Source organism: Gadus morhua, chromosome 15 (assembly GCF_902167405.1).
Source record: "Gadus morhua chromosome 15, gadMor3.0, whole genome shotgun sequence".
Lineage (NCBI taxonomy): Eukaryota > Metazoa > Chordata > Actinopteri > Gadiformes > Gadidae > Gadus > Gadus morhua.
In genome coordinates, this window is record NC_044062.1 from 5215097 (window position 1) to 5230426 (window position 15330).

The 15330-nt window shown below is 48.2% G+C and overlaps 1 protein-coding gene across 3 annotated transcripts; it reads left to right on the forward strand.

Moving 5' to 3' along the window:
• The first annotated feature begins 228 nt into the window (after positions 1-228).
• On the forward strand, positions 229-14922 carry fbln7 (fibulin 7). Of its 3 annotated transcripts, none has more exons than XM_030378284.1 (8): positions 229-472; positions 3265-3427; positions 5510-5686; positions 8224-8349; positions 8645-8782; positions 9133-9270; positions 11708-11846; positions 13653-14922. In XM_030378284.1, the coding sequence occupies exons 1-8, from the start codon at positions 440-442 to the stop codon at positions 14023-14025; spliced, it is 1287 nt and encodes a 428-aa protein (XP_030234144.1). In that variant the 5' UTR covers positions 229-439; the 3' UTR covers positions 14026-14922. The 3 variants fall into 3 exon arrangements, with proteins under 3 accessions (XP_030234144.1, XP_030234143.1, XP_030234145.1); XM_030378283.1 differs by lacking the exon at positions 229-472 and adding an exon at positions 568-1001; XM_030378285.1 differs by lacking the exon at positions 229-472 and adding an exon at positions 1335-1431.
• The last annotated feature ends 408 nt before the right edge of the window (positions 14923-15330 follow it).

A 15330-nucleotide genomic window follows, 5' to 3' on the forward strand; every position in this document is an offset into this window, starting at 1 on the left:
TTAATGAAAGGTTAAAACAATTTGTTTTGGTATATTATGGTATTGTCTATTGATTCGTCTTATTTCGAAAGAATGTATAATATCCCACACAAACAAGATTGAAAAATAAATACATAATAAAATCAACACGCTATTCCGTTTGGGCAGAAGTAACATTAAACAGACCACTAGGCCTACACGCTCCACTCAATTAAGGATCCTTATGCGATCAGGTAAAATCCACTTCATGTTTTGCTGCAAGACTATGAACAACAGTGCGATTGACAAACTATGGGCTGGGTTGACAAAATTAACGTCTTTCATGTTATAGCAACTTTCTGTCAATAAGTCTGTGAAGAGTTCGATAACTGTAGAAAACTTTGTAAATGTCATAGATAAGATGGTCAGGCATGACAAACGTTGGTTTTTGTGAAATCAGAGGCATGCATACACGAAGAGGATGACCCAAGCGGTCCATAGAGGTACAATATTGGTGAGTTTTTCGCCATACAATCCATAATCTATATTCATATATTTAAGAGTTCCTAATGCGACCATCCTCTCAGTAGCATTCGGCTAATCATTGCTTATAATCGTGTCCTCAAAATGGACAAGATTTAACTTTTACTCTGAGACGCGGCTTAATGGTTGAAGAGTCGCTCAGTGGGAGGGATTAAGCAGGAAGCCTAGGTGGCGAGGAGATCTGGAGCTCTGGAGCTCAGACACTGAACTGCATCTCTGCACCCAGAGCACCTGATGAGCATCTTCTCAAGTTGGGCTGCAGACTTTCAGCGCACCTATAACTTCGACCTGGCAACATGCATCGACTGGCTTGATTGAAATTGATTGGGATTATTTTTTTTATACCTGACGACGTTCAAATCTTGGAATAATTTCTAAGCAGTTTCTTATCATATTGTTGTGACTGCATAACATTGGAGATGGTACTGTCGATTTTCCGTTTCAATTGTATGCTTATTCTCTGTCTGGCCGCAGTCTACAACTGCCATGGTGCCGTTCAGGTCAGTAGACTTTACATTATATGTGTATAATTATGTTATGTTATTATTTAATAAATTGTAAGTCGATTTGAAAAAAGAACTCCGAGACCTATAGTGTTTATTATGAAGTGCAAAGTAACGTATAGTCAACTCAACTGTATTAACTGGGGTGTATATATTATTATTATACTACTACTGTATACTGTGTGTGTGGTGTGTGTGTGTGTGTGTGTGTGTGTGTGTGTGTGTGTGTGTGTGTGTGTGTGTGTGTGTGTGTGTGTGTGTGTGTGTGTGTGTTTGTGTGTGGGGGGGGGGCTGCGTGCGCGTGCGTCTACCTAGTTGTCACATTATATGCAGTAATGTTTTCCACACATGCAGTGATGTAAGGAGAAAGGACTGCTGCCTATGTATATGTGTGCTATATTATGCTGACCAGTGCTGACCAGCACAGGTAAATGTTTTCCTATATTTACAGCTGACTACGATATTGTTGCTCTGGTATATTGCCAGTAGCCTACTGTACTGTTTGAATTGTCAGTAGGCATACTAGTATATTTGCGAGGGGTATGCAGCCAAGGAGAAACATCCTTCAAGATAATTTCTTGTTTTTACTTCCCATTCCATTGTATACTGACGTAGGGGCATGTTGTTTCTCCCAATTAGCCTGTGCCTAATGCACTTTTTCAGGAAAGGATTAGAGACTTTTCCTCAGAGGGAACTTTGGAATGGCTTATCGAGCTTTTCCACTCAAGTAACTCACCGTAGCCTGTCCAAGACTCCCAGGTCTACCAGGGACTAGGGATTTGTTATTGAACAAGCCTTTTCACTCTGTACCTTACACTGCCATGCAAAATATACAGATAACCAGTGATTTGAACCAGGATCTAACAGACATCTGCCACACAGCTTTTGTCCAGCTGTGTGTTGCCATTGTGGTGGAGCTATAAAGTAATTGCCGCATGAGGTAGGAGAGAGAGAGAGAGAGAGAGAGAGAGAGAGAGAGAGAGAGAGAGAGAGAGAGAGAGAGAGAGAGAGAGAGAGAGAGAGAGAGAGAGAGAGAGAGAGAGAGAGAGAGAGAGAGAGTAAGAAAGGGAGAGAGGGAGTGATTTTAGGACAAAACAGCACCACGTGAACTTGCCTCAATGTGTACATTATGTGGTACAGTAATTTCTTAAGCGGTGTTGAGGATGAAATAACATGTAAATAACGTGGTTTCATCTGGCCCAGCTCGTCATGCACTCACATCAGTGGTATGTGCTCTATCTAAGACCATGTGGTAACCCTACGCTATAAACTAAGTACATCTACCTAGCTATACAACATATGTAAAGTAGAATAACAAACCTGACCGACTTCATAGCTTAGTGGCTACTGTGATTGAGTCCCAGCAAAATGGTACTAAGTTTGATTATAAGTCAGTTATTCTTATTAGTGATCAGTTCATAAAGTATATGTTATCTTTCCAAAATATTTGAAGTAGATTACTACAAAACCCTATAACTGACTTGATAGCCTAGTGGCAAGTGTGTTTGACACCCAGCAGCATGTCTGGGTGTCAAATAATATACTTGTGTCAAAGAATATGAAAGGTCACAGTAATGCTTGAACCCACAACCGTATGACTGTGAGGCATGAGAGCTGGTCTTACAAACATTTTGTCCAATACTTACTGTGGGATTCTTGGTGTTCACCAAATACTGTGACCTCTGACCCCTGAACTGTCCCTATCCATTGAAAAATTAAACAGGGTTTCATAGGCAAAGTTTCCAATGTATTACAAGGTAGAATTACAGAGTTGGCAAAGCACACATTCCCCTTAATAACTCAGAAACGGCTCAGAATGTCTAATAATAATTACAGTACGTGCACATTGCGTCGTTTAGGGCCCTACATTCTGCCATGGATTCGGTATCCATAACTGGTAAATATAAACCTCAATGACTGGGTGGTAGCTCTAGAAAAATCAGGCGGGATAATATTATTAAGAAAGAAAAGAGGGAAATAGGACACGAGATACAACCTTGTGTTTGCTTTGCAACCGCACTCATTAAGAAGCTGGCTCCCATTCGGGCTACCTCAGCCCGTGCAGCTGCTCTTTATGTTCTGTTGGCTACTTTCATGTTCCACATTTCGCGGTGCGCTCCCTCTCCAACCCCTTTCTGAAGTCATGTTCCGCTTTTTTCGTTTTAAGTTAATTTCTCCGAAAAGTCCTCCAATTAAAGGGCTTTGATGCAGATCCCTTTCGACATGTCTTACCGCTATTTCCTTTTTTTTTTTTCTACAGAGCTGTATGGACAAGCACCAGGTCGTGGGGGTTCTCCGTCAGATGGAGAAGTTCCTGAAGGGCCAGGAGTTGAGGTTCACGGAGGGTCTGCGCATCATGAAGTCCAAGCTGGTGACCCTGCAGAACTCTGTGTCCAAGCTGCCCCAGGCGGACCAGTCTGCAGGTGATCCGTCCGGTCCTTACCGGTTGTATATGCGGAATAATGTCTCCATCTGAACCTTTTTGAAACAATGGGAAGGTTTAATATGTTTTTTTTTTCCAATAGTATGATGATACAAACCTTTGAGCAGCATTCCACTACGTTTCTAACCCTGTATACCATAGATATTTAAACAAAGCGTATATTTATAAAAAAGTTGTGGGTAAGGAGTCCATTCAATGCAAACTTAAATGGCCCCCGATGCATAGAGCCATAACCTTTACCTGAGCTCACTGAGCATGGCATTAACACTGACAGGGTTAGGGCTTTCATTTCCACTGGGGAAGAATGTGCTCATGGTATTGTAAGACACCTTTGGATAAAATCATCAGCCAAATGGAAAATATACATAGTATATATTTACCATCTAATTTATTAACTGTTGAATATCTGTTAAATTAGATGTTTGTCAATGTCTACACAGATTGAAGGGTTTAGCTTTGATATAATTAATTTCATTGTTGCATCAAGTCAATAGTCAATAGTCAATTGGCAATGCTCAGTTTTTCGCCGAGGTCGGTTGGGATCCAACCGCCGCCGTAAAATATGCACGGAACAAAAATGGCTTCCTTTTGCCATTACGGGATAACCCAGAGCCACCCAACGGAGCGCGCTGGTTTACACAGCTGAGCACTGACAGCAGGCCTAGGAGGAAGCAGCTTTGTGTCGTTTGGCAGCTGTAACCAAGGCTACGGGACGTTCTCTGGTGTCCGACCAGCCTTCCCCGTAGCTATGTGGACTGGACGGCTCTTGGCAGGAGAATAGGAGCCGGATCTGACTTTGGTTTTCATTGGATCCAAGGCTCAATAAAATAAAAAAAGATAAAGGGAAAGAGTGGAACCGTTTCAACCAGCTCTTCTCATTTCTTAATATAACTTTTTGAGACCAATTCATGCGTCCCTCTTTGGCGCAGGAGCAACTATTTCTTACCTGATTCAAGTCTGCGTCTTGCTCCTCTTGAAACCACTCCTCAGTGAAAAACTAGAGTGTATAACTATCTGGTTGTTACAAAGTCACCATGTGAAGTCCCCATGCTATAACTATTAACCACCTAAACTAAAACATTGGTCTAATTAGTTCCTGTATCGTCTCCTAGAGACTGGTCAACACAGTTAATACCAACAGCATTCCCCTTCTACATAACAACCTGGACAGGCTGCATCGTCAGCCAGGGTTTTCTTTGTTTTCCTTGCATGTAATCCTAACATCCTCCGTAATGAGTGTGCATGCAAAGGGGAGCTCAACATCCAGATAACATCTTCACTACTTCGAAGTCGATTCAAAAATATGCACGCAATGTGCACGTCGTTTCAGGCATGTCATCTATTCTCCCACTGGGGCTTCTGCTGTGGTTCCCATCTGATAGGGCTTCGACCCCTAATCACAAATTGTTCTCTCCTGTTGTGCGCTGGCTTTCGGGAGAGAGACATTTCGGACGGTCGGTTCCCATGAAGGCCCTCCATCACCCCGGCAGCAGGCGTATATCCCGGGGCCGGGAATACCACAGGCCGCTGGGAGGCTTGATACACATATTAATAGACTTATATGTGTAGTAAGACTCCCAGCAACACGTGTATATCCTGGGGCCGGGAATACCAGAGGATGTTGGGAGACTTAATACACATGTGATTCACCTCCCTGCTCCTGTTGCCTTTCTCTCTCTCTATCCCTATATCTCTCTCTCTCTCTCGCTCTCTCGCTCTCTCGCTCTCTCTCTCGCTCTCTCGCTCTCTCTCTCGCTCTCTCTCTCGCTCTCTCTCTCTCTCTCTCTCTCTCTCTCTCTCTCTCCCTCTCCATCTCTCTCTCTCGCTCGCTCTCTCTCTCTCGCTCTCTCTCTCTCTCTCTCTCTCTCTCTCTCTCTCTCTCTCTCTCTCTCGCTCTCTCTCTCTCTCTCTCTCTCTCTCTCTCTCCCTCTCCCTCTCTCTCTCTCCCTCTCCCTCTCCCTCTCCCTCTCTCTCTCTCTCTCTCTCTCTCTCTCTCTCTCTCTCTCTCTCTCTCTCTCTCTCTCTCTCTCTCTCTCCCTCTCTCTCTCTGTCTCTCGCCCAGCCCCCACCGCGTGCCCGACCCTGGATGCTCCGGTCCACGGCAAGAAGTTCGGCTCCAAGTTCGTCGTGGGCCACGAGGTCCACTTCTCCTGTTCCCATGGTTACCGCCTGGTGGGCCCTGGGACGCGCGTGTGCCAGGACAACGGCAGCTGGAGCGGCACCAGCACCCTCTGTAAAGGTACACACACACACACACACACACACACACACACACACACACACACACACACACACACATACACACACACATGCATGGGCGCACACACACACACACACAGACGCGCACGCACACACACACACACACACACACACACACACACACACACACATACACACACACCTGCATGGGCGCACACACACACACACACAGACGCGCGCACACACACACACACACACACACACACACACACACACACACACACACACACACACACACACACACACACCAGTGATGATCATGTCTGATAGGTCATCTAGTATAGAGGACCCAAACACATTAACATTAATAACAACAAGAAATACAAAAAAATTACATGTAGATTTTTATAATGTTACAGTAAGAATATATTCATGTAAAGAGCATTGATAAAATGAAACCCAAACATGCATTTATACATGTGCACACACACACACATGCACGCACACACACTCAAACACACATACACACACACACACACTCCCATGCGTCCATCCCACAGACAGCCAGCCGGTATCCATTGCCACCTCACCATCAGTTGGTGGATGGAATGCCTTGTCTGCCGCTGCCGCTGTATGAAGCTCCACTCGGGGCCAGATGATACCCACACACCCATTCAGGATGACCTTGGCTCAGGAATCCCTTAATGCCAGGCAGGGTTTAGTCCGTGGGCCGCGTTCCCCCTCCCGGGGAGATCCGCGCACAACCAGGCAACAAGGCGAGGAGCGGAAGAAAAGGTCCATTCTTCGGGGACGGCCGCGGCTCGAAGCCCATACTGAATGACACCCTCGTTAGGGTGGCATTAAATGTCTCGGAACACAGAAAAACACCTGTACCGCATTCCTGCTCGGGGCGCTGCCTGAGCTCTCCCTGTGTCTCTCCCGGGGCTCGCCATGAACAGAATCAGTTGTCCCGGGTACTGTAAGATAACTAGACGCTGGTCGGGTTACCTGGGGGACTTTGACAGGGTTTTCCCTACCCACACCCCCACCCCCATTCATTCAACCCAGGGGAGCTGCATGGTCTGTGAGCATGCAAGTATGCTAAGCACGCTGTTGATGGCAAGCTTTAGTGGGGGTGGGAGGGGGTCACTACCGACATTCCTTCAGAAATTCCACCGAAAGGCACATGCACGTACTCTTGTTTGTTGACGTTAATGTATAAAAAAAGCAAACAAAACAGCGGCTTCTGCACAGTGTTATCTCTGTGCTTGAAGCGCATTCGGCCTATCGAACGTATGGTATTAGTCTTACTTGAAAAAGCACTAACGGTAGGAGTTCGGAAAGAAAATAGCACACATTTCCATCCTAGTTTAAAAATAACCAGGAGCTTGAATTGGCCCTATACATGTTAGGGTCTTATGTCAACCGCTGGAGAAGTCAAACAAACAAGGGGTCATTTAATATCTGTGGATTTAGACCTTAAGCTTTTGCCACACTGGGGGCCGTGGCTTGTTCCTTCAGTCGTCACACTTTAGATCTTCTGCAAGGCTCCAAGAAGCTTTACCTAATGTTTAAGCAAACATAGTCTGGGGAGGCCGTCTTGAGGTGATTTTCCAGAAATGTCCCACTCCGAGCAAATCAGAGTAAGAGATCTCTTAACTCTCGGGTTAGTCGACTACTCTACTAGTCAAATGTTGTATCGTCCAAAGTTGTATCAGTTATTAATGGTTACTGAAAAGTACCGCATGTGGAATGGGGCATTGGTCCTAATGTGATGTGTTGAATCTGGAATGTGGGCGAACCATCTGAACCAAACCTCTGGCAATCCTTCTCTGTAATGACCAAGTATTCATCTCTCATTAAATGGAACATTCAAGTCTTTCATACTTTTATAATGATAGAGAGAGATCGATAATTTGTAGCATTTCAATCTTAAAAAATATCTTGGGGTAATGGCAATTAACTGCATTTGCAATCCACCGTTGGCGGGATACACACATTTTCCTTAAAACTTCAAAATGTATGAGCTCTAGGATTGAATTTGTGAGATATGTGTAAGAGAGAGGTATGTGTGATAAAAATGACTTGTAAGGATTATCGTTTCATCTTGTTTTGAAGGGGTGGTTTTCAGCCAATCACGCAGGTACCTTCCTGGATTCCACCAAAATAAATTTACCCAGAGATAAAAAATAAAAAAAAAGCGGTAGACGACACTGTAGCCTACTGTAGACAACATGATAGGACCGGTCTCTCATCCCTCGTGCTCATTACCGGTTCTCACACCTGAAGTTTGCCAACTCTGGATGGCACGAAGGGGCTAACAGTAATCTCATTCACACCCTCCATCTCCCCTTACAAGGGAGACACTGTAGACAGCCTGCTGCGTGTCAGTTGCAACAACCAGAAAGTCATCCGGCATTCACACCACACACCACTGCAATTGATAGCATTCGCTACCGTTTATGTCAGTGCACTACTGTTGCTTCGTCCAGCCTGGGTTTTCCCGACCATCTACCTGAGTTTATCGTCTTCCCATTCATGAGAGGTCTGCTTCGTCTCTGTCCCATCCCCCCCCAGATTTGAGCGAGTGTGGGAGTAACCCCTGCCAGAACGGGGGTACCTGCGTGGAGGGGGTCAAGCAGTACAAGTGCACCTGCCCCGTGACCTGGAGTGGGTCTCAGTGCCAGCACCCCACCCAGACAGGTGAACTCCCCCTCCATCTCGTTATAAACAGAGACACGGATTTTACTTTGGATCTGGTAACTGCATTTGTAATCCAGGGTTGGTGCACCCATGCACGGTTGTCTTCTTTCTGTGCACAGCGTATAACCGTTAGGATCTCATAAGGATTTCATTGCCCTTCGAGTTCGTGAATGTATATAAAGTCGTTGTTCTCTGAACACCGTCTTCTCTCACAGCGGTGTGCCTGTCAACATGTCAGGCCCTAATTCTCTCTCTCTAATCGGAGTCCTTCTTTGTTCCCTCTCCCCCCCCTCAGCCCCGCCTGAGTGGAGCGTCATGAACGACCCGGCCTTCAGCAGGCGGCCTCGCTGTGCGAAGGTGGACCAGGCCCAGCACTGCAGCTGCGACGCAGGCTTCCACATGAGCGGCACCTCCGATAACTCCATCTGCCAGGGTGCGCCGTGGACATCGGCTCCTTTCCTGTATCCCTGCTGCACTGCTGTGGTTATGACTGCATTGTTCCTGCGTCGTAGAGGGTTGTGTGTCCATGCATATCCCTGCCGCAGAGATTAACATGCATAGCGCATATTCTTTAACATTATTTCTTAACATGTTTTACTTCGATGTATAGGTTTTCTGAAGTGGGCTGTGTGTGTGTCTGTGCTTGTGTGCGTGCGTATGTGTGTGTGTGTGTATGTGTGCGTGCGTGCGTATGCGTGCATGAATGCGTGCGTGTGTGTGTGTGTGTGTGTATATGTTTGTATACATGCTCATCTCATCGCCTTACCCCCTGCCTCTCCTCAGACGTGAACGAGTGTGAGGTGTACCGACTGGACCAGGGCGGGAAGCTTTGCATCCACGAGTGTGTGAACGTCCCCGGGTCCTACCACTGCGCCTGCCCCACCGGCTACAAGCTCCTCCTAGACGGACGGAGCTGCGAAGGTAAAGGCTCAGTTACGGTCCAGCGTCGACGCAACGCAATGACCACGCAGACGCTTCAACGCAGTCTTGAACCCCGTTTTGGTTCTGCGTCGGGTTTTAGAGAGCGGACCAATCGCAGCCCTTCGCTGCTGCTGTGCCTCGACGCAAGGGTACAATTTTCGGGATGCGAATGTCGGCCCTTGCATTGGCTGCAAAAAGGGTCCACAAGGATGAAACGGGTCCGTAAATCCCCTTGCGTTGCGTCGACGGGGAAACATAACTAAGCCTTAAGTGAGTCGCCCCGGACCCATTGGGTGACTTTTAAAATCGGGGGGCCGACTTTGTCAACACACGGTACAGGACTGGTCTTGACGATAAGTCCCACCTTGCCCTCGGGTCGACTGAGGACGTGTGGGGGGTCTTCTCACATTAAGACTCTGCTACCAGGTTCTCTGGTAGTCTCTGAGAACTCGCGTGAACACGTCCACTCATGTAGGCGGGAATGAGATCCGGGAGGAATTTTTATGACAGCCGCTGGATTTGTCGACACCTCTAATGAACGGTGCCGTCATTTATACTGGAACCAATGTTTTAAGGACTGCTTCAAGCCTGTTTGTCTTGAGGGATTAGACCAAAAGTTTAGGCAGCAGTTGACAAGCCATTGACAAATCACCAGGAAGAAATTCATGGTTCGATGGCTGATTGTCAACCACATATTTGGGTCATCCATTATGAGGGACAGGCCATTTGATTCTTCCCATTGGCTCTTGTCATCGTAATATCTGATTTCAGTCTCAGTCCCCCCCCCCACACAGTCCCCCCCCCCCCCACCAAGTCAGACCCAATAATATAAAACCGGTCTGAGTAAATCTCTGCCCTCCCGACTCTACAGGGGGCGGTGAAATTGCTTGTCTCGAGACACACTTCAATAACAATCAGACAGACGTGAATTCAGGCCAAAATTTCCCCCCTCTCCCCTCTCCCCCGTCTCTCTCCTCTCTCCCCCCTCTCCCCTCTCCCCTCTCTCCCCCCTCTCCCGTCTCCCCTCTCTCCCCTCTCTCCCCACCTCTCCCCTCTCTCCCCCCTCTCCCCACTCCCCTCTCTCCCCCCCTCCCCCCTCTCCCCTCTCTCAACTCTCCCCTCTCTCTCCCCTCTCTCCCCTCTCCCGTCTCTCCCCTCTCTCCCCCCCTCTCCCCTCTCCCCCCCCTCCCCCTCTCCCCTCTCTCCCCCCTCTCCCATCTCTCCCCCCCTCTCCCCCCTCTCCCCTCTCTCCCCCCCTCCCCCCTCTCCCCTCTCCCCCCCCTCCCCCCTCTCCTCTCTCCCCACCTCTCCCCTCTCTCCCCCCTCTCCCCTCTCCCCCCCTCCCCCCCTCTCCTCTCTCCCCCCTCTCCCGTCTCTTCCCTCTCCCCTCTCTCCCCTCTCTCCCCACCACTCCCCTCTCTCCCCCCCCCTCCCCCCTCTCCCCTCTCTCAACCCTCCCCTCTCTCTCCCCTCTCTCCCCCCTCTCCCCTCTCTCCCCCCTCTCCCCTCTCTCCCCCCTCTCCCCTCTCCCCCCTCTCCCCCCTCTCCCCCCTCTCCCCTCTCTCCCCCGTCTCCCCGACTGAGTCTGCCCAGTAAGCCAGCCCTAGTATCAGCAGGTTTGTCGCCTCATGGAGCCTTGACAGGATGGGGACAAAGGCCCATTCACAGGCCTATGGGCTGAAGGATCCCGCTGGTTCATGAGCTCAGAGAACAACAGGTGTCGGGCCAAAGCCCCTGGATCCCCGTGGTGTGCACGAGGAGCAGGGGAAGGGCTGGTAGTGCGGGTTCCTGAGGCTCCTGTGCAGCAGGAGTTTGTCCGCCCCCAGTGGCCGGCGTGGCTATCATAACGTACCCCCTGAGCTCTTTCTGCTTGCCAGCGGAACAAATGAGCTCACCGCTTCCCAGGAAAAACAATCTGGAGGACATGAGGTGCGCTCGCAAACCGTGTGTGTGTGTGTGTGTGTGTGTGTGTGTGTGTGTGTGTGTGTGTGTATGTTTGTGTGTGTGTGTGTCTGTGTGTGTGTGTAGTGGGGGGTTCAACTGAAAATCCAAATAAACAGTCATAGCCCAGTGCCGCCATGCTGTGGTAACCAGGAAGCAGGGATTCAGTCAGGCCGACTGAAGAAAGTTGGCCTGACTCCTCTCCTCCCCTCTCCTCCCCTCTCCTCTCCTCTCCTCTCCTCCCCTCTCCTCTCCTCCCCTCTCCTCCCCTCTCCTCCCCTCTCCTTCCTTCTCTTCTCCGCTTTCGTCTTCTCTCCTCCTATCCTTCCCCTTTCTTCACCCCTCTCCTCTTCTCTTCCCTCCTCTCCTCCCCCTCCTCCTCCTCCTCCTCTCCTCCCCCCCTCGCCTCCCCCCCCCCCCCTCCTCCGCCCCTCCTCTCCTCTCCTCCTCCCTGTGCTACCTCATCCATGCTTTTTCCCTTCTGTTTTTCCTCCAGATGTGGACGAGTGTCTGAGCCAGCAACACAACTGCAGCCGAGGGACCACGTGCATCAACACTGGGGGGGCCTTCCAGTGTGTCAGCCCCGAGTGTCCCCCTGGCCATGGCAACATCAGCTACGTCAAGACCTCTCCCCTGTGAGTGCCTGCAGCTCGGCCCTCCTTGCTCTATGAATGATGGGCTCTCCAAGCAATTCGTGTGTTTGCCGTTTTATTTTTCTTTCGCGAGCGGGGTGGGGGGGGGGTAATTTACTTATTTTCTATGTATAGCTGTGTCCTTAAATCATGCACCTGGGAAATGGCAGGAATTGGAGTCACATACTGTGCTTTACAAAGAACACACTCTCTATGTGAGTTGAGATGACTCAGTGCCGTCGAAACTACAAACACATTGAAAGAATTTTCTTTACTTTTTTCCGTCTTGAAAGACATAACAAGTTCAAGCAAGGCTCCTCGACATCGTCTTGACTTTCGTCTTAGCTGACAATCCAACCCGAGCATCAGCCTATCTGAGTATTAATCTCTCTAACAGAAAAGCATTGCATCATCTCAAAGAGACATCATACGATGAACGCAAACCTCTTTTTCTTTCTCTTAATGTATTCAACACATGTTCCTCAGCCCTTAAGTCATAGCCAACGTCGCCAGAGCCATCATAATCTCTCAAGCACCCTTGGCTTGGCATTTTACACCTGGAGTCGCCAGTTCTTCACAAGCTGCCTCATTTAAGGGCATGAAACGTAGCCCTGTCTATTCCCAGTGAAGCGTCTATGAGGTCAGATGCAGTCATACCGCCAGCAGAGTGGGTCAACATATGTTGGGAAAAATGTCTAACTGGGAGAATGCCTGGACTTGTGTAAAATAGATTAGTATTAATATTGTAAAATGAAATATTAGGCAGGCCAGGGGTCGGTTGTAGTGTCGGAGTGTACACAGAGGAGTGTCTGGACAAATCATATAGGAAGACCTTCAAAAAAAGAAAATGTCCTCCGCCTTTTTGTCAAATTGTCAGACGTCAACAATGCACATTTAGGGCTAGGCTAGCAGCAGGGCTGTGAGTGGCAGGTCCATGTCCTTCTGAGTGTGTGTGCATAGGTTCTGTCATGTCAGATCGCTCCTGTCTCCTCCAAACTTTTGGAGGTTCTTCGCACCAGGCTCTTGGAGGTTCTACGTTTCCCGTATGTGTGTGGAAAGTGTGTTTGTGTGTGCGTGTGAGGTTCATAGATGAGAGGTTAACCAGGGACAGTTTGGTAAAGAAGACTTATGGATGCGAGACCACTGAACAAAAATTCTATTTCAACTTTTTGCGGTGGACAATCCTCGATATAAATGATTCAATTCTTTGGGCAAAGAGTTCTTAACCGCAAATCCAAACCAGATACACTTTCGCTTATTGTACGAATCCCTGCCGTTCCCCGGCCGTTTCCCCACTGCCGCTCTCTGACTAACAACACGAGGGAGCCCTGGTTAATCCTACCAGCCGATCGCCTCCTACGCATCGTCCATGCATCCTCTGACTGTGTTATCATGATCCACCCTCTTCATCAGAAATTTTTAAGAAGCAACAGGTCAAATGGCAGACTCTTGCAAAAAAAAATTACGACCACTAGGTACAGCAAGTGTTTTGTGGCTACAGCAATTATACAGTACAACAAAATACATAAAAACTCATAGGCATTTTAAACTATGAGCATACTCAGTGAAATATTGTACTATTTTATTTACTCATACATGCTTGTCATGTTTTCTATGTTCTTGCTGCTCTGTCTGTCTTGTCCTTGTTCTTCTTTTCGTGTTTTGTATTAATGTTTTTTTAATGATACACAGCAGGCTGCATAACAATGGAGCGTGTAATGAATGAATTTCCTACGACGATAAAGTTGACCTTGACCTTGACCTTGACCTTCTGCGTCCTTCCCCCCCCCCCCCCCCCCCCCCCAACAGCCAATGCGAGAGGAACCCCTGTCCCGTGACCAGCCGGCCCTGCCACATGGCGCCCAAGACGGTGTCCTTCCACTACCTGTCCCTGCCCTCCAACCTGAAGACCCCCGCCACGCTGTTCCGCATGGCCACCGCCAGCGCCCCCGGCCGCGCGGGCCCCGACAGCCTGCGCTTCGGCATCGTCGGGGGCAACGCCCGCGGAACCTTCGTCATGCAGCGGTCGGACCGGCAGACGGGCGAGCTGCTCCTGGTGCAGCAGCTGCGCGGGCCGCTGGACCTCAGCGTGGACGTGGACATGTCCGAGTACAGCGAGCGCACCTTCCAGGCCAAGCACGTGGCCAAGGTGCACGTGCTGGTGTCCCCGTACAGCTTCTGAACGGGTGGGTGGGTCAGCGGGCCCCCCCCCCCCCCCCCCGGGAGAGGGCGAGGACTTGAGAGGGGATGGGGGTGGACGAAAACAACAAAAACAAAAGTTTGATAAATATATTATAGAAGTAAAAGAAAGAGTATGGAACCGGCGGTCTGTGGAGGCTGATCGGGTAGTTGGCCGTGACGTTGCTTCAGTTATCAGTTACCTAAGCTGTTTTGTTCGAGTGTCACGCGTTATTGCTTGGGGGGCTTGGGGGACTTGGGGGAAGGGTGTCCGGTACTGAAAGAGAGAGCGCTGTGCCGTAGCGGATTTATTTTGTGGATTAATGTGAGAGAGGTGGATTGAGTGGTTCAGAGGGAGAAGGTTGATTATGTATTTTTTGTTGTTGAAGATTCTCGTTTTTGTGTTTGTTTTGGGCCCATCTTAGGTTATTTTTGCGTAGTTTAGCATTCGCCCCATTTAATGCACTACCCTAGTTTCTACGCCAAACTGTCACAAATCCCTATTCGACATTATAACCGTAGTAATTATTATTTATTGGAAATATTATTGCTGGTTTTGTCAATTTAAATATATGCATCGGTTGTATCTTCTTTCTCACTGTATGTCATTCATATTTGTTCTTTTTTTTTACCGGTTGGCTTTCTCAAAGAAGTCATTTGTGTTACCAGTCTGGAACATTGGAGCACTTATGTACACGGTCATGTTTTGCTATGTTTTTATATACCGTAAGTTATCAAGACTTTGTGTGATCACACCGTTATCTATCCTTGATTTGACCGAGCACAACAGAATATAGCTGGTATTTTAATGACTCCCTATAACAATTTCTCCTGAACTAAAAATAAAGCTGGCCAGAGGCTTCAGTCCTTGTTTATTAAAACTGCCTGACTTGATGTTCAACAGTATGTTTCTAAATTACTCCCAAGATTTGCTGCGACTTTCCTTCTAAATCCATTACATATGCCTTTTTAAGAATAACCAGCGTTGGGATGGCTATCGCAGCCTTGCCTAGCCAATCACAGATTCTAAATAAACACTGCTTGGCTTTATGGGAAGCATGGCTTTCCCAATGTATGAAGACAGGAATGTTGGTCCTGAATTAAACATTCCCCAGTCAAAGCCACACTCATTGACGGTTTGAGAAATGAAAGGAAAACCTCACTGTGTTTTTTTATGCAGATGATAATACCCATCATAATATGAAAAGCACATTTGTCCGTTTTTTTGCTTCGCTAATGTATTTTTGGGAGAAAGAGAATATGTTAATGTTCCCCACATGTGGCCTAGTCATCTTTTCCCTTCCTCTTC

Excerpts from the sequence above, each read along its gene's own strand:
- fbln7 (XM_030378283.1), top strand. The coding sequence starts at position 921 with ATGGTACTGTCGATTTTCCGTTTCAATTGTATGCTTATTCTCTGTCTG. Across the intron at positions 5,687-8,223 it reads CACCAGCACCCTCTGTAAAG|ATTTGAGCGAGTGTGGGAGT; the intron begins GTACACACACAC and ends ATCCCCCCCCAG. Across the intron at positions 9,271-11,707 it reads AGACGGACGGAGCTGCGAAG|ATGTGGACGAGTGTCTGAGC; the intron begins GTAAAGGCTCAG and ends TTTTTCCTCCAG.